This window comes from Cucumis melo, chromosome 1 (genome assembly GCF_025177605.1).
Source record: "Cucumis melo cultivar AY chromosome 1, USDA_Cmelo_AY_1.0, whole genome shotgun sequence".
NCBI lineage: Eukaryota > Viridiplantae > Streptophyta > Magnoliopsida > Cucurbitales > Cucurbitaceae > Cucumis > Cucumis melo.
In genome coordinates this window covers 1,700,185-1,719,385 of record NC_066857.1, presented here as the reverse complement: position 1 = coordinate 1,719,385, position 19,201 = coordinate 1,700,185, and the positions used below count along the sequence as shown (strand labels likewise).

The following is a 19,201-nucleotide window of genomic DNA, read 5'->3' as shown; positions in this document are numbered from 1 at the left end:
GCCTATTTTAGGCTCACCATTCTTGATCTGATCTTGATTTATTTTTGTTGGACCGAAATCTATTTTGGTATCATAAACGAACTTGCAAAATTTTAACGTCCTTTTTGGTTGGAGGACTTTTAGAGAACTAGCTATTAGAATGGATGACAGATGACCGATTAATCTTATATTAGAGCACACCATTGAGAAAGAATATAAGAGTATTGTAAAATTCTTTTGATCTTATAGCATTTAATTATAAAATTAAGGAATTTATAGATCAATTTTAATGTCGTAAAGTAGTTGATTAGTTAATTTGGTTTTTACCAACTGCTTGGAATAATGTGTGTAACCTTAACTAATTAATTAGGTGTATTGATAAGACATTAAACTGCTTGGAATATGTTTGTACGTAACCTTAAACTAATTAATTAATTAAGTATTAATAAGACATTTAATTTGAATAGAATAATTCCTTTACAAATTTGAATCTAATTAATTAAGTATTAATAAGACATTTGAATAGAACAATGCCTTTACAAGTTTGAATGGATGGTGTAGAATTATTATGGTGACAAATTATGGGGACTTAAAGGTCCATTGTATATATATAAAGAATATATTAAACATAAATCTTTTGAAAAAATTGAAAACTAAATTTATAATTTAACTCGATTCACTACGCTTAGAAGTGTATTTTAAACGTTTGTTTGAATACACATATTTGAACATATACTTTTCTAAAGAAGCATTGACGATGTGCCGATGCATTTGACATGAAACAACATTTTCTAATTAAAATAAACAATTGTCAAAGATAATTTAATAGAAACTAAAATAAGATAGCGTATTTGAATTGACTTTTTAAGTGTTTAAATATTTAGTGTGAAGAAAGTATTTACAAATGAACTCTTAAAAAGTCTACAAATGGATGTTATATCTTTAATTCATATTCCAAAAACTGTGCCTTCGTAAAGAAAGAAATATCTAAAGTTAAAACCACTCACTCAAGGGTTTCCATTAAGAGCTTCACAACAATAAGCAAAATGACACAAGTCGTATGACTCTATCACCACATCAAAAGCGCCTGTAATTGCAATGTACCCACTAATTGATTTATTTAAGCTCTTGTTACATTTGATCTAGCAATGAAAATTCCATTACGATTACTATACAATTTTTATTACGTGAAAAGAGCTAGTTTTCCCTTTAGTTTTTAATTTAGTATGATCTTCTATACAATCTAAGGCAAGAAGATCTTCCTCTAAAGTAAGAACATCTAGTGGCCACTCCACCAATAACTAATCACGTTTAGCTATAAATACTTCTGGCCTCTTGACTAGCTAAACGTTGTCGAAGTGTTTAGCTATTTCTTTTTTTTTTTTTTAATTTAAACAAGAGTAACATACCGATATTGCTTTTAAAACGCTATTGCCTTTAACGACTAAAAATATATAAAACTCAAACGATTAGAATGACTTAATTAAAAATCCAAGCTTCTCTTAGGATGTGAGACTCTTCCTCTCTCTTATAGTGCACTTAGCCTTCCTTTTTAAGTATATATGCGAGACTCCCTCTTATTTAAAGATACCTTTCTTGTTTTTTTTATTGTGAACTGCCTTCACATAAGAAACTTAAACTTCTCCCCAAGTCTCTTAAAAATTCTTTCCTTGGAAGAGTAATGCCTTAGGATAACTCCAAGGTAGAGAAATCCTTCAGTTCCCCTTGAGATAGAACAATACTTCTCAAAATTGCAGAAAACACCATCATACCAAAGGACAATACTTTCTTCTTTGAAATAAGCACTATGCAGAAAATGCTTTGTTACACATACAATCGATTAAAAACCTTCGCAGATCACTATGTAGAACAATGTAGATAAGAAAACAAAATACATACTAGAGAAAATACTCTGCAGAATAATGTAGATAAGAGAACAAAATACTCTACAGATTTGGCACCAGCGTGAGACGCAACCTCTGAGACAAGATTGTCCTACGGGAACAAAAACAAAGACCACTCATAAACTGCCCAAAAGCTATTTCAGAAGTGTGTTAAATAAATAAATATAGGCAATGCACAGATCTAACAGCGACCCTCTTGGAACTTTTGTGATAGCCTTATATATCATATATATCTTCAAATCTATCAATTTAGAACCATTCACTGTCAAAAGCAGGTTACCATATCTGTACATTCTTGATCACAAGGGGTTGATCAACTCTCTAACTTCAACACAAGACATATCTTGGGTTCTTTAATTAAGTCCGAAAGTAAAAGAATTCAATCATGTGTGAAAAAAGTATACTATTTTTCCATTGAAATTCTTCCTTGACACCTCAATATTATGTATATAATTAAACACTTGCACGAATATTCAAAAAAAAAAGAACAGATCTAGAAGTTAACTGCTAGTTGACTAACATTCTTGAACTTTTCCCCAATTTGTTATACATGGAAGGTCGTTGTTAAAGTGAATATAATTACGTGTAAAGAATTGCCAATGGTGAAGAGGAAAATTGTGATTGAAGTATATTCTGTCAAAGGCCCAATCTTTGGTGTTGTCAATGGAGTGAGCATCGGTGATCGTATATCACCTTCAGACAATTACTTTCGAAAAATTTTAAAAGTCCTATTGAAAGACTCAAAGATTAATGAAAAATTAGAAAATACATTTTAACAGTTCTTCCATGCTGCCATGGTTAGAGTCATGAGCATCAATTGGTTAGAGTCGGTTTTTCGACCAAATATTCAAACCGACTTGACCTTGAATGAGTACAAACTGACGTCCATGCATTGTTCAGTTGATTGGTTGATCAGTTTAAGTCTTTGTAATTTTTTAAAAATATTGTCGGTTGGATTTTTTCCCAAACCAACACCGACCAAACCCTTCTTCCATCTTCGACCGACTGCCTTTAGTTCGATCTTTGTTGGTCAACTTGATTTTTCCATGATGCTCATCCCCTTTCAATCTTTTGTCTTTAAAATTTACTCTCTCAAATTTCAGCTTCTGTCAGTACTTTAATTTGTGGGATGAAGGGCTCTTGTATATATGTTCCAAAAAGGCCCAAAACAAAAAGCAATTGCTTTAATTAGCAGCCATGCAAAATAAGAAGATAGAATGAATCCTTAAAATTATATAACATAATTTATGTAACCAATTATGTAACATCATGAACCCCTTCCTTATCAGTTTAGCTGAGACCAAAGGAGATTTGATTTGATTTGATTGAACATTATGCAAAGCTTGAGATATCTTCAAAGATAACTTTCTTTGTATTTATAATTAAGTCACCCTCAAGGCTATGGCAATTTAGTTTAATTCCAATATTACATTTAACTACTTTTGCTTCTGTACTGAGCACAATGCATGACTGATAGACGTTTCCTACCCACATTCAACAATAATCTATATCTATAGTATATATTTTGCCTCAACGTGGAAACTTTTTTTTTCTTTTTATTATACCCTTGAGTTTAGTTCTATGTTCCAAATTAGTCTATACTTTTATGGTAAATTTATTTTTAATTCTTTTTTAGTAATATATATAATTATAGAAGGCACACCATTTCCTACTACTTTTAAAATTAATTCTACCTAAAGTTTAGTGGAATTAAAGCATTTACAAATGTGAAAAGTTGAATGCAAATGGTTTTTCATTTACTCACTATTTTTTAATTAATTATACTTAAGTTTAGTGGAATTAAAGTATATGATGTGATGAGTTGAAATCCAAATGGGTTTTCATTTACATTTTAGAAATTAGTTACAAATTAAATATCTTATTAGTTCTAATTAACAATACAAATTTAAATACTAGAAAGTTGAAAAGTTGTTGTAACATTTTTTTTCTACATCTTCCTTGATTTTTTTTCTACCAACGTTGTTATTGAGAAATTTGAATTCATCCAATGGATTGTGTAATGGGACAAGATTGGTATATCAATCATTCAACAAAAATATTATACATGCTAAAATAGCAATTAGTGATCATGCAAGAAAATAAGTTTTTTTCTTCCACGAATACCATTAAGCTCATCAAATGACAACGGATATCCATTCAAGTTCAAGTGAAAATAATTCCCCATTCATTTATGCTTTACAATGACAATTAACAAAACACATGGACAAACAATTCCTAATGTTGGAATATATCTTCTTGAAAATTGTGTTTCCTCATGGATAACCTATGTTGCACTATCTAGAGAAATTTCAGTGAAAACAACAAAAGTTTAGATCAAGCTCATAGGCGACAATAAGTTACTTTTAAATTGTATAAAATATATTATTTATAAATAAATCCTTTTTTGATATATACAAGTCTTACATTTAAATTTTTATATTTTAATCTAATTATTATAACCTCCTTTCCATGTACATCTAATTCTATTACATTTTGAATTTCATATCTTTATATTTAGCACAACATAAACATATACATATAATGTTTACTATAGTTTAAATCTACGCATTATACGTGTCATGCACGTGTCTTTTACTAGTCAACACAAAAACACACAATAAAAACATCAAAATTTGGATCATCTTATATTAATTAATTAACTGTCTTAGAATGTTCCTAACCGTAAACTAATATAACTTTGGAAGGATATTTTCGACGAAAAATGTTTGGAAGAAGAAATGAATATATGGTTTTGTTACATAGTCAACAAAGCGAAGCAACACAAAGAACGTAAAGATCGACATAGAGATATACATGATTCTTCACTAATAGTATGTTTAGCTACGTCTACAGACAGAGGAAGAACAAATATCATTAGAGAGAATGTTTTAAAGTAAATACGGCGTCACTAAGTTTATATATTACATTTCTCTAAACCTTAGAGTAAAAAATGTAAATAACTAAAAACGGTCAATGATGAAACTAAAAAACTAGATTATTGTTTCTATAATGAGACCTAATGGGTTATTTGTAGTGCAACATGACAAGTTAAAGGCATTCTAACATATTTATTTTAATATTGTATATACATAAAAATATAAATGGTAATAAAGAGTATAAAAAAGTCAATAAAATAATACAAAGCCAGCTTTTCATATGATGTGTTGATATCGGTTATAACGTCCAATAAAATAGGAGACAATAATTTAATCAACCATTCCCAGTTGCCAACGTTTGAAAACGAGAGGTTGTTGTGTGGTAGGGTCTAAAGTGTTTTTTCTTTTCATTAATTTACTTCAAGTCTCAAGTCAAACAAAAACATGTACAAATTTTTGTTGAGAAAATTAAATTGACCAACTTTTATGTTTATTAAAACGAAAATTACAAAAATATCATATGTATATGATGGTAGTTATAGTTACATTCTTAAGATTCATATGAAGTGTTATAAGCAAAATGAAACCAAGAGGATGAAAAAAGTATTTCAATGGCGAGGCGGTAAATATAAAGCCTTAGAAAGTATACATGATTGGGTGTGCATAATATAATAATAATAATAAAATAACATTGTCTTACAGGTTTATTAAAGTAAAAGTTTTCTCTTACATTCTTTTCCATCATTACGACCTGACAACATCATCCTTATTTGCCTTAAAGACTTATTATAGTGAAAGTTTTTCCCACGAACCAACACGAGTCCTTTCAACCTGCTTTGTTCTCACTCACATGCATTGTTGGAAAATTTACAGGAAAACACTCAACATAAAATTGCAACTAAGCACGCTTAACTTTGGAGTTCCAATGATTGATGCATCAAAAAGGAAGGTGCACCTTGTTGGTATAAATAGTAACGTTTAATTTTTTTTAAGTATTTCTTAACCTTACTTTTCATGTCCTCAGGACAATCTATCTCATTCAAATGTGATACCAGTTTATTTATGTTCCTATTCTAAACTCGAACGTTACACCTTTAACGTTCATATACAACTTTTTCAAATGTAATTAATATAATGGTTTTAAAATTAGTTGACAGGGTAGACATATTAAATTGAGCATTAATTTATACATTAATGTTGATAATACATATGTGGAAGCTCATGATGTAGGTAGGTTAATATTTAGGGATATACTCTAATATTTAATTCATTTAATTTTATTGTCTTCTTCTCTTTTCTTTGAAGACAACTTCTAATATTTATTAATATCTTTAATGTGCTATTTTTTTTCCACTTAAAGGTCAAGTTTATTGCTCTCTCACATGCTATGTAGTCTATTTTGTAAGGATTTAATAATTCGAGGACGTTTAGGACTATGAAAAATCCCTTTAAAGAAGAAGAAGAAGAAAATAAGTACGGTGGAGGTGAGGCGTGGTAGTGAGATGAGATGAGCCGTGAGGGTGAGCGGGAGAGTGTGGGAACGTTCGGTGGTGGCTGGAAGAGCGACGGGATGTTGGACTTTGTTGAAGGGATGCCATTGTGAGGTGAAGAAAGGGGAGACAGGGAGAGGCGGTGGACCTGATGTGAAGACGGGGAGGGAGACAGAAAGAGAGGTTGATCTGATGCATGTGGAGAAAGGGAGGGAGATGGACCGGAGCAGTTGGGGTTGAGTGAACGTGAAATGGGGAAAATGAAATTCATTTCTTTTCTCTGTTATTGTTTTGGCACACATAACAAGATCATTGTCTATAAAAAAATATAAATATATATTTATTTGCTTATATATAATATCTAAAATATAAGCAGTTCCGTTCGGTTCGACTTATTTACGGTTTTTAGATTTTCACGAACACCCTTAATATAATGCATCAATCTGTGATTCTATTATGTTTTATATAAATTCACTTTTTCGATCTATGTTAACCCATCAAAGGTTAAGTAGTTTTGGAGGAATGACCGATCAAATGGGTATGTGAGAACGTAAAAAAGGATCCAAAATGGTCTTTCTTTCTTTCCACACAAAACTAAAGAGCGGAAAAGATTATGGTTTCTACCCGGACCTCAATGATGCAAATACATCATAATCATAGAGTGGGTGAGAACTTCCGTTCAGACAAGATATATAGTGCAGAAGAAGACAAGGAACATTCAAACGATTTTACAGAAAGGAAGGGATGACTCTAATCTCTTTCGCTTCGGTGGTGCCCCATTTTAGCCCTTTAAAGGCAATAGATTAAATTTAAGTATTATCTCTTGAGCTCCAATTCTTTATGAACACACCTAAGCTTTCATGCAATTAATTAATTAATTAATTAATTAATTAGATACGACACTAAGTCTAACTGTGTGTTTTGTCTTATGTTATGACTTTTCTATTCTTATTAATTATGTTATGTTAATTTAATGCCATTGTTTATATTTTTTCTATCCACCTCATTTTATAATGAACAATTTACAATATTTTAAGTGCTTTAATTTTATAATTAATTTCCAATATTTAATATTATTTTATATATATATATATATATGATGATTAAACATAATCAATTATAGTCTAATTCAACTATAATCAAAGTTTCGTTAACTAATCATAATAAATTTTATCAATTTCTACTTTCATAAAATTTTTCAAATTAATTTTGTCTATCGATATCAAATTCTCGATATTTCCAACAAACTAGATATTTTTAAACTTTTCAACCAACATAATTATTTTAACTAGTTATATAAATTACTCCGATCAATAAATTACTAGTTTCGTATTCTAATTTACTTCACTAAAGTTAGAATTGGTCAAAGTATTAATTTATAGGATTTGAATTGATTTAATCTGAGAATTAGGGGCCAGAGATGAAACAAAATTATTATTATTATTATTGTTCTTAGTTGGCAATGGATAAATTTATTGGTCCAATCTTTAATATAACAAAACGATAAGTCTGCAGCTGAAATATTCACGTTCGGTTTTTGTTCTTTTCCAAGCTTCATATATGTTAATAAATAATTGAGATACGTCTCTGCATCATCAACCGCTTAATGATCGATCCAAAAAAAAAATATATATTTATAAGTTCAAATTATTACTTCTTGCTTTTGCAGCTGCCTATAACAATATCAGAATTCTTACATACTTTTATTTCTCAAAAAACTGAGCAATTTCCCATTTCAAGAAGAAAAGAAAAAAATTCAAAGATGGGATCTGTCTCACAAACTGAAAAACCACATGCTGTATGTATCCCATATCCAGCCCAAGGCCATATCACCCCTATGCTAAAGCTTGCTAAGCTTCTCCATCACAGAGGTTTCTACATAACTTTCGTCAACACCGACTACAATCACCGTCGTCTTCTCAAGTCGAGAGGCCCCAACTCGCTCGATGGCTTGCAAGATTTTACCTTTCAAACCATTCCCGACGGCCTTCCGTACTCGGATGCCAACTCTACTCAAGATATTCCAGCACTTTGTGAATCCACCTTCAAGAATTGCTTAGCCCCTTTTCGTGATCTTATTTCACAACTGAACTCAATGGCAGCTTCTCCTTCCAGTAATATGCCATCAGTTAGTTGTATTGTTAGTGATGCTGCTATGTTTTTCTCTATGATGGCTGCCAATGAGTTTAATATCCCTTATGCTTTTCTTTGGACTGCTAGTGCTTGTGGCTACCTTGGTTACTTCCAATATGAACATCTCATTGATCAAGGCTTGATTCCACTCAAAGGTATGGTTTCATTTTAAAGTGTTTTTTTGTCTTTTATTTCAAAGTTCCACGTCGATTAGATAAGGAAATGATCTTAATTATTCTTAGGTGTATAAATAAAGACAACTATCTCTCCATTAGTATAAGATCTTTTGGGATGGTACCATACGCAAAGTCATTCAGGAGTATATCCGAAGTGGAGAGTATCATATCATTGTGTAAATATTTAGGGAGTTTATTGTCCTAACAATTTTTTTTGTCGAACTTGGTTAGAAATGGATTTTTGTTAAAATATATTTACAAAATATAGCAAAATTTCAAATTCTATCTGATATCATTGACAAATATTACTTTATGATGGATATACATGGATAAACTTCTATTAGTGTCTATCTTTGATACAATAAATTTTCTTAATTTTATTTCTAATAAATCTCTAAACATCGAAAAGTTTATGATAATTAAATCTTTGAGTTTTTAATGTTTGTATCTAACTCTTTGAATTTTTAATGTTTTCCTTTTTATGAAGTCTTTCATCCATTCAACATTTTGAAAAACTTATGAACATATTAGCCTTAAATTAAAAGTTACCAAGTTTAATTATGTCCATTGGACCCAAAATAAACTTTTGTTTCTATTTTTTTTTTAAATTATAGAACATGTCTAAAACCTAAGGATGACATATATATTTAGACATTAGGATAGGAAGTTGAAAATTTAGAAACAAATCATATATACACTTATCTTTTCAAGAGAAATTTTAATTTCATAGGTAGAAAACATGCCAAACAATTTAGAGTGATAAGCTTCTTAACCTCTTACGATAGACTTAGTATCAATTTATATCACTGATAGTTAGTATTAATGATAGACTTCTCTTTACCCAATTTCTATCGATAAACTTCTATCAACCTTTATCAATGATAAGTTTCTATCAATTTCTAGCATTGATAGATTTCTATATGTGTTCATTAGTGATGGTAGACTCAATTTCTATTGTTGATAGATGATGCTGATTGACTTTTATCAAAGTCATCCATTTGTATGATAAGAATTTTAGAAAATTTTGCAATGACTTGTAAATAGTTTAACCCATATTCTAATTAAAAAAAGGAAAAAAAACTTGGAGTACATCTATCACAATTGATACACAAACCATATGGATCAAACTCAACATTTTAACCAATTCTTTTATTTTGGAGTTTGTGTATTTAGTTTTGGTCACTTTACTGGTTAACAGATATGAGTCAGATAACAAATGGATATTTAGAAACGACAATCAGATGGACTCAAGGAATGAAAACTATATGTTTGAGAGACCTTCCTACATTTTTTAGAACAACAGTTCGAGATGATATCATGTTCACTTTTATCATTCAAGCAATGAAAAGCTCTCGAGAAGCATCTGCAATTATATTGAACACATTTGATGCACTCGAAGGAGATGTCAAAGATTCTCTTTCTTCTATCCTTCAATCTATTTACACCATTGGTCCACTTCACATGCTTGCCAACCAAATAGATGATGAAAATCTAACAGCAATTGGCTCAAACCTATGGGCTGAGGAATCAGAATGCATTAAGTGGCTTAACTCTAAGCAACCCAACTCAGTTGTTTATGTAAATTTTGGTAGCATCACAGTGATGACACCACAACAAATGATTGAATTTGCATGGGGATTAGCTGATAGTGGGAAGCCATTCTTGTGGATTACAAGGCCTGATTTAATTGTGGGAGATTCAGCCATTTTGCCTCATGAATTTGTAGCACAAACTAAAGATAGAAGCTTGATAGCAAGTTGGTGTTGTCAAGAACAAGTGTTGAACCATCCTTCAATAGGAGGATTTCTAACACATAGTGGATGGAATTCAACTCTTGAGAGTATATGTGCTGGTGTTCCAATGATTTCATGGCCTTTCTTTGCTGAACAACAAACAAATTGTCGTTATTGTTGCACTGAGTGGGGGATTGGAATGGAGATTGATAACAATGTAAAAAGAAATGAAGTGGAGGAGTTAGTGAGAGAGTTGATGGATGGAGAAAAAGGTAAGAAAATGAAAGAGAATGTAATGTATTTGAAGAGTAAAGCTGAAGAAGCATATAAACCAGGTGGTTTTGCTTACAAGCAATTGGATAAGCTGATCAATGAAGTACTTTTGTCAAACATAAAGAAGGTTTAAACTTTGTATATCCAAAGTTCTCTGCTTTACACTTAGTTGATCTGCTTTTCTTCTTTAAGAACCTATGTATTATGATATTGTATATTATTGCATGGTTTTTTCCTTTTTCAATAAATTCTCCTATTTGATATTTTGAAGAGTATCTCATTAATCAAGTAGGAGAATGTATATAAAGATTGTGGTATATGTTAGAAAGGATATGTTATCTAGTATCTATAGATTGCTTTTTTTTTTGTTCATGAATATATCTAACCCATTGTTAGTGAATTACGTAAATAATATCTATATCGATTTTACATTGTATACGTTTTTCTGTGTTTTTATCTTAATTATTGGTGGATTCGTAATGTCTTTCTATTTTATCAATATATATATGCATGAGATCTCTTAACATCCTCGTTATTATTGTTGGCATGAATTTGAAAATTTGTATGCCGTGGGGACAAATTCAAATAATAGTAAAAGGTCCTCATGAAAAAAGAACTATTAACAACTTGACCTAAAAAGATCTCTGTTAGGAAAATTTTATTATTAGAGTAGAAAGAAAGTGGAAATCCAAGAATTAAGTTGAGAGTAAGTATTAAAGATTACTGCGAGGTTTGAGCAAGTATTAGAGAAATAAGTGAAATCCAATTAATTAGTACTACTAGGTTGATTAGGGTTGTTTTTCTATTGATATAGTCATTTTGCTAAAGATGATTGTTGTAGTCTCCTCAACAAATGTTGTAGAATCGAATGAGTTATCCTATGAGATTAATCGATACGTGCGTAAGTTGACTCAGAACTCATGGATATCAAAGAAAAAAATAATTCACTTCTTCGGTTTTCAGGTCTATCGATATTGATATAGTTCGATAGTTTTGGGCGAATGACCGCTCGTTTTTTTTCCTTTTATTACTTTTAGCTCTTTAAATATAATAAATTAAATTTAAGTGGGAATTTCATCATCATTGCATGATGTTATTCAATAGTCTAATATCTTCTTTATCTTCTTCTTTCTTTTACGAACTAGAAAGAGATCTGAGATTCCAACAGCCAATGCATTCCTCATTCAATCCGGGAAAGCTTATTTGGAGCGGCATGCTAAGGGAACTCACCTTTGTCCCTATCCTACTCGGCTTAGCTGCCTGGCTCTTGAAATCCCAGGATGTGCTACTTTGATTAATTAGAGTCGAGACTGCACCACGAAAGAGAGAATGTGGAGATTTAGTAAAGAATACCTCCACTAATAAGAGGTTTTATAGTCTCGTCACACGCACCTTTCATTCTTAGCTTGATGATTTAGAACCGTATTAAAAGAAAAGGTTCAGTGGAGAACTCTCTTCTTTGATCTTCATCGAAGTATTCTCTCTTGAGCTTCGATTCTTTCTAAACACACCTAAGCACTAACTCGATTCTTCTTTGATCTGCAATTAATTAATTAATTAGATACAACACTAAGTGTAATTGTGGGGAGAGAATGTCGGCTTGCTATAGTAACTTTTCCTCTCAAGTAGTTACAAAGTCCGAAGAAACTACACTTGGTGAGCTTGAAGAACTAACTCAGGAGGAAAATTGAAGACAACCTATCTCACCTACCTCCACCAAGTTGCATTCATTATATTTTTTCAACGTTAAAAGCGACAGTTCCTTCTCCAAAAAAGGTAAATTCTCCATCTACTTAATTTCAGTTTTCACTTTCTATATTCAGTTCCAGCATGTCCTTCATCAAGCAACTTATTCCAAAGACGTGCCAAATTGAGAAGAAAGAATATATTCTTTCTTTGGACAACAAGACTGGCTTCATCCATATGTGGTTGACAAAGGTTTGTCAACACAAAGTCTTTTTCAGTGCACATTACCCCTGATACTCTGGATTGGGTAAGAAAATATTTCAAGTCTTTGCTGGATACTTCTACTACAAAGCACTTTTTTACCGAAAGAAGACAAGAAGATACTGCATGTGGGTGAAAAAGACAAAAAATAAGAGTAAGTCAGGTATCACGGCTGAGATTTTCAGAATTGACAACAAAGGTAGAAAGTGCATGCAGCATCTTAGCTCCTGAAGGCTTTGATAAATTTGGTTGGAAATCTTTCCTAGCTATGATCACGTTCAAGCACAACAACGTCCCTTCAAAAAGACTTCGTTCTGAAATCAAAGAAGAGATCCTACTCCACGCTATTGATCTTCTTCCTCCAACAGCTCTTACATCTCTAGGAAGTCATGCTAGGGCACTCACTCATAGTAGTGAGGATGAAAACAGAAAGAAACACAAAATCGATTCAGATGATCATAGCTCAAGCAAAAGGAGTTCAACTACAGATTTCAGAAGGTATGCTCTCTCAGGTAAAGCTTTTGATAAAAAAAAAAAAACAATGATTGTAACTAGAAGATATTTTCATGACGACTGGAGTAGAACAATGTCAACGGTCAAGATCAGGCAAACTAGCTAGAGTTCTCTTATAAGCATTTCCATGCAGATAAGATTATTTTGTGGAAAAGGATAATTGATGCTAAGTATAACAAAAGATTTTTGGGTGATATTCCTTTTGTAGTCAGCAGTGCAAATGCACCTTGGCGAGATATAATAAAAGGAAAGGATTGGTTTGATTAAAAAATCTCTTGGATTCCAAATAATATAATGGAGAGAACCTTTCTTTTTGGCACAGCAACTGGTATAATGACTTACTGTTAGCTCACAAGACTCCAAGACTTTATGCTCTATCAAATTGTCGAGAAGCTTCTATTAAAGAGTATTGGAATACAAGCATGAACGACTGGAATTTCTTGCCAAGAAGACGTCTAAACAATAGAGAGATCCATACCTAGCAATCTATCAAAGTCTATCTGCCTGCCATATCAATCAATAAAGGGCATAGCAAACCTCACTGGAACCTTAATGGCAATTGGATTTTCTCTATTGCATCAGTCAAAAGATCCCTCTATGAAGAATCAACCTTCATGTCAGTTAGCTCTGATCCTCAAGCTTATAAAAGTCTGTGGAGATCTTATATTCCTTTGAAATGCAAGTTGATCTTCATTTAGACGGTGATCCATCACAGAATCAATACAATGGATATTATCCAAAAGAGAAATCCAAGCAACTGTCTTTATCCAAATTGGTGTATCACATGCAAATCCTCAAATGAAGATATAAATCATTTGTTCATTCACTGCACCAAGGCGCAAAGCTTATGGAATAAATTGTTTCTGGAAATATAATTGATCTTGCTCAGCCCATGATAAGTACAAAAGTTCAATGTCTTGCTCTCTGCGAGACTCAAAGCAACAATATCAAAAACATCATCCCTTTCAATGCTGCTGCTGCCACCCTTTAGACAATATGGACAGAGAGAAATAATCAAATCTTCAAAGAAAAAAGAACTAGTTTATGGAACCAATAGGAGAAGGTCTGCAATCTTACAGGTATTTGGTCTACCAAAAGCGGTCTTTTCAAGAACTATTGTCAAGCCACTATTTCTTTAAAGCTTTATTACATTAATCCTATGTACTTCTGGGCTCCTCTCCAGCCTGCTTATAACTCCCATTAACATCAATAAAGTTGGTGTTATGGTTGCTTCTTTAGCTACCATAACCCATATGTATCTTTATCTAAAAAAAACGCCAAGTCTAATTGTGTTTTGTTCTATGTTATGACTTTTCTATTCTTATTAATTATTTAATGTTAATTTTAATGCAATTGTTTTTATTTTTTTTTTTATCCATGAACAATTTACAATTATTTTGTGTAAATATTTTCGGCCCTTTAAATTTATAATTAATTTCCAATATTAGATATTATTTGGTAACTATTTAACTATCTCCTTTTTTTATTTATCTTTTTAAAATTTCTACCCTCACATAAACGTTTACACAAATATTTGACAATATATACATCTAAATGTTTAAACATGGTCAATTATGGGTCTAATTCAACTATAATCAAAATTTTATTAATTAATTATGACAAATTTCATCAATTTTGATCTCCATAAAGTTTTTTAAATTAATTTCTATTGGTATAGGTATTCGAATCCTCGATATTTCCATCAAACTAGATATTTTTTCATCAATAAATTACTAGTTCCATATTCTAATTCACTCCATTAAAATAGAATTGGTCAAAGTATTTTAATTTATAAAATTTGAATATGTTTAATCTGAGAATTAGGGGCTAGAGATGATACAAATTATTATTGTTGTTCTTATTTGACAATTGATAAATTTATTGGTCCAATCTTTAATATAACATAACGATAAGTCGGCAGCTGTAATGGTCACATTTGGTTTTTTGTTCTTTTCCAAGCTTCATATGTTAATAAATAATTGAGATACGTATCTGCAATTCTACATCATCAATCAATTAATTATCGATCCAAAGAAAATATATATTTATAGTTCAAATTATTACTTCTTGCTTTTGCAGCTGCCTATAACAATATCAGAATTCTTACACATTTTTACTTCTCCAAAAACTGAGCAATTTCCCATTTCAAGAAGAAAATAAAATCCAAAGATGGGATCTGTCCCACAAACTGAAAAACCACATGCTGTATGTATCCCATATCCAGCCCAAGGCCATATCACCCCTATGCTAAAGCTTGCTAAGCTTCTCCATCACAGAGGTTTCTACATAACTTTCGTCAACACCGACTACAATCACCGTCGTCTTCTCAAGTCGAGAGGCCCCAACTCGCTCGATGGCTTGCAAGATTTTACCTTCCAAACCATTCCCGACGGCCTTCCGTACTCGGATGCCAACTCTACTCAAGATATTCCAGCACTTTGTGAATCCACCTTCAAGAATTGCTTAGCCCCTTTTCGTGATCTTATTTCACAACTGAACTCAATGGCAGCTTCTCCTTCCAGTAATATGCCACCAGTTAGTTGTATTGTTAGTGATGCTGCTATGTTTTTCTCTATGGTGGTTGCCAGTGAGTTTAATATCCCTTATGCTTTTCTTTGGACTGCTAGTGCTTGTGGCTACCTTGGTTACTTCCAGTATGAACATCTCATCGACCAAGGCTTGATTCCACTTAAAGGTATGGTTTCATTTTAATGTGTTTTCTTTTCTTTTTGTAATGTTACCAAAACAACACATTGGTAGATAAAACAATGATCGGGTATATAAGTGAGGACAACTATCTTTATTGGTATGAAATCTTTTGGATGGTACTAAAAACAAAGTCTCGGTGTATACCCGAAGTCGACAATATCATACCATTGTTAAAATATTTAAGAGGCTTGTTGACCTAACACTTTTATTGTCAATCTTGCTTAAAAATGTATTTTTGTTTGGTATAATTTTAGTTTAAAAATTATTTTTAATTTTAGCGGGATATTTTCAAATATAGCATAATCAACTAAAATATATGTTTATACAAAATATAGCAAAATTTCAGATTTTATCAATGATATTATTGACAGACATTGCTCTATAAATAATAGACACGGGATAAACTTCTATTAGTGTCTATATTTGATACAATAAATTTTCTTAATTTTATTTCTAATAAATCTCTAAATTTTAGAAAGTTTCTAATATAAATCTTTGAGTTTTTAATGTTTGTATCTAACTCTTGGAATTTTTAATGTTTTCCTTTCTATTAAGTCTTTCATCCATTATTCAACATTTTAAAAAATTTAAGAACCTATTAGCCTTAAAAGTTACTAAATTTAATTGTCCATTAGACCCAAATTAAAATTTTATTTCCACTTTTTTAAAAAAATTATAGAACATGTCGAAAACTAGTTTCTAGCACTTATAGATGACATTGATAGATTTCTATGTGTTCATTAGTGATGATAGACTTGTATCAGTTTTATCATTGATGGATGATGCTTATAGACTTCTATCAACGTCTATTTGTATGATAAGAAATTTAGAAAATTTTGCAAATTGCAAAATAGTTTAAACTATCTTACAGTTAAAAAAAGAAAAAAAAAAAGAACTTGGAGTATATCTATTAGGATCCATTACACAACCATGTGGACCAAACTCATCATTTTAACCAATTTTTTTCATTTTGAAGTTTGTGTATTTAGTTTTGATCTTTTTACTGGTTAACAGATATGAGTCAGATAACAAATGGATATTTAGAAACTACGACGGTCGGATGGACTCAAGGAATGAAAAATATACGTTTGAGAGATCTTCCTTCTTTTTTTAGAACAACAGTTCGAGAGGATATCATATTCAATTTTATCATTCAAGCAATGAAAAGCTCTCGAGAAGCACCTGCAATTATATTAAACACATTTGATGCAATCGAAGGAGATGTCAAAGATTCTCTTTCTTCTATCCTTCAATCCATTTACACCATTGGTCCACTTCACATGCTTGCCAACCAAATAGATGATGAAAATCTAACAGCAATTGGCTCAAACCTATGGGCTGAGGAATCAGAATGCATTGAGTGGCTTAACTCTAAGCAACCCAACTCAGTTGTTTATGTAAATTTTGGTAGCATCACAGTGATGACACCACGACAAATGATTGAATTTGCATGGGGATTAGCTGATAGTGGGAAGCCATTCTTGTGGATTACAAGGCCTGATTTAATTGTGGGAGATTCAGCCATTTTGCCTCATGAATTTGTAGCACAAACTAAAGATAGAAGCTTGATAGCAAGTTGGTGTTGTCAAGAACAAGTGTTGAACCATCCTTCAATAGGAGGATTTCTAACACATAGTGGATGGAATTCAACTCTTGAGAGTATATGTGCTGGTGTTCCAATGATTTCATGGCCCTTCTTTGCTGAACAACAAACAAATTGTCGTTATTGTTGCACTGAGTGGGGGATTGGAATGGAAATTGATAACAATGTAAAAAGAAATGAAGTGGAAGAGTTAGTGAGAGAGTTGATGGATGGAGAAAAAGGTAAGAAAATGAAAGAGAATGTAATGTATTTGAAGAGTAAAGCTGAAGAAGCATATAAACCAGGTGGTTTTGCTTACAAGCAATTGGATAAGCTGATCAATGAAGTACTTTTGTCAAACATAAAGAAGGTTTAAACTTTGTATATCCAAAGTTCTCTGCTTTACACTTAATTGATCTGCTTTTCTTCTTTAAGAACCTATGTATTATGATATTGAAATATTATTGCATGGTTTTCTTTTTCAATAAATACTCCTATTTGATATTTTGAGGAGAATTAATTAGTAGAAAAATATATATAAAGAATTTGTGGTATATGTTAGAATATAATGGATATGTTATCTGTTACCTATCGTTTAGAAGGCGTATTGTATATTATTTATTTATTTTCGAATTGAGTTCGGTTGATTTGTCGGATTTTATTTATTTATCTATTTATTTATTTTATTTATTAACCTAAAACACTTAAATTTTTCTACAACACATTTTAATAATTAAAATTTCATAAAACTCAAATGTTAAATATATCAAAACTCAACATAACTATTACAAACTTAAGAAAAGATCACTTCATAATAATATGTACGAATTATTCTATTGTTCATAAGTTGTAATATATATTTTAATAATATTAGAAATTTGGGTTGGATTGGGTCAATTCGATTTTAAAAAATGTAACCCGAAAAAACATAAAAAAAAAAATTCAATTCAATCCAACCCAAAATAAAAACTAATCCAACACAACCCTTACGATTCGAATTCGGATTGTCGAGTTATCCGAAATAATGTGTTTGCATTGGAATATAACATATAGTATATCGATGTGAAATATTAGAAAGTCCTCTATAATTTGTGGTTCCAAAATAAAGTCTCCCTTTTCAAACTCTTCAGTTATTAAAAATAAATCAGTAGAAAAATAAGTTGATGTCTAAAACAAATATTAATTAAGAGACTATATTATATTTGATGTAACAGCCAAACCACCACAACCACCAACAGAGAATTGGTAGAAAAATGTTATGGGATCAGATTCAGCCACTTTGCCACAAGGATTTGTTAATAAAAGTAAAGATATAGAAAGCTTGATAAAAAGTTGGTGTTGTCAAGAACAAAGTGTTGAACCATTCTTCAATAGGGGGGTTTTTAACACATAGTGGATGGAACTCAACCAATTAATGAAAGTATATTTGCTGGTACTGTTCCAATGATATCATTGTCTTTCTTTGCTGTGAACAACAAACAAATTGTACAACTTGTCATTATTGTGTCGCATTCGATGGCAGATTGGACTGGAGATTGACAATAATGTAAAAAGAAATGGAAGTGGAGAAAAGGGGTAAGAAAATGAAAGAGGGTGTTTTTGAATTTAAAGAGTACAGCTGAATAGGTACAACAAGAATTTTCATTTTTACCAACGTAAAAAACATCGGCCAAAGTTCAAAAAACGTCAGCTTAAGTTATGTCGACGTATTTTTTTTTTGCGTCGGCAAAAATGTCATGGTATCTATGTCGGAAGAAGTTCTTGCCAACAAAATTCAAGAAACAATTAGATTAAACTGATTAAAGAAGTTCTTCTATCAAAAGTAAAATGATTTTAATGTACCATTCTAAAAACAGTTGTTTTGTAATTTACCCCACACATATATA

The 19,201-nt window shown here is 31.3% G+C and overlaps 1 protein-coding gene across 3 annotated transcripts; it reads left to right on the top strand.

Annotated features, from left to right (window-relative positions):
- The first annotated feature begins 7,885 nt into the window (after positions 1–7,885).
- On the top strand, positions 7,886–17,767 carry LOC103495410 (7-deoxyloganetin glucosyltransferase-like). Of its 3 annotated transcripts, none has more exons than XM_051084098.1 (3): positions 7,886–8,537; positions 9,757–10,070; positions 17,065–17,767. In XM_051084098.1, the coding sequence occupies exons 1-3, from the start codon at positions 8,012–8,014 to the stop codon at positions 17,689–17,691; spliced, it is 1,467 nt and encodes a 488-aa protein (XP_050940055.1). In that variant the 5' UTR covers positions 7,886–8,011; the 3' UTR covers positions 17,692–17,767. The 3 variants fall into 3 exon arrangements, with proteins under 3 accessions (XP_050940055.1, XP_050940045.1, XP_050940049.1); XM_051084088.1 differs by lacking the exon at positions 9,757–10,070 and adding an exon at positions 15,303–15,719 and having other exon boundaries at positions 7,887–8,120; positions 16,748–17,766; XM_051084092.1 differs by having other exon boundaries at positions 7,887–8,537; positions 9,757–9,921; positions 16,916–17,766.
- Positions 17,768–19,201: the final 1,434 nt, after the last annotated feature.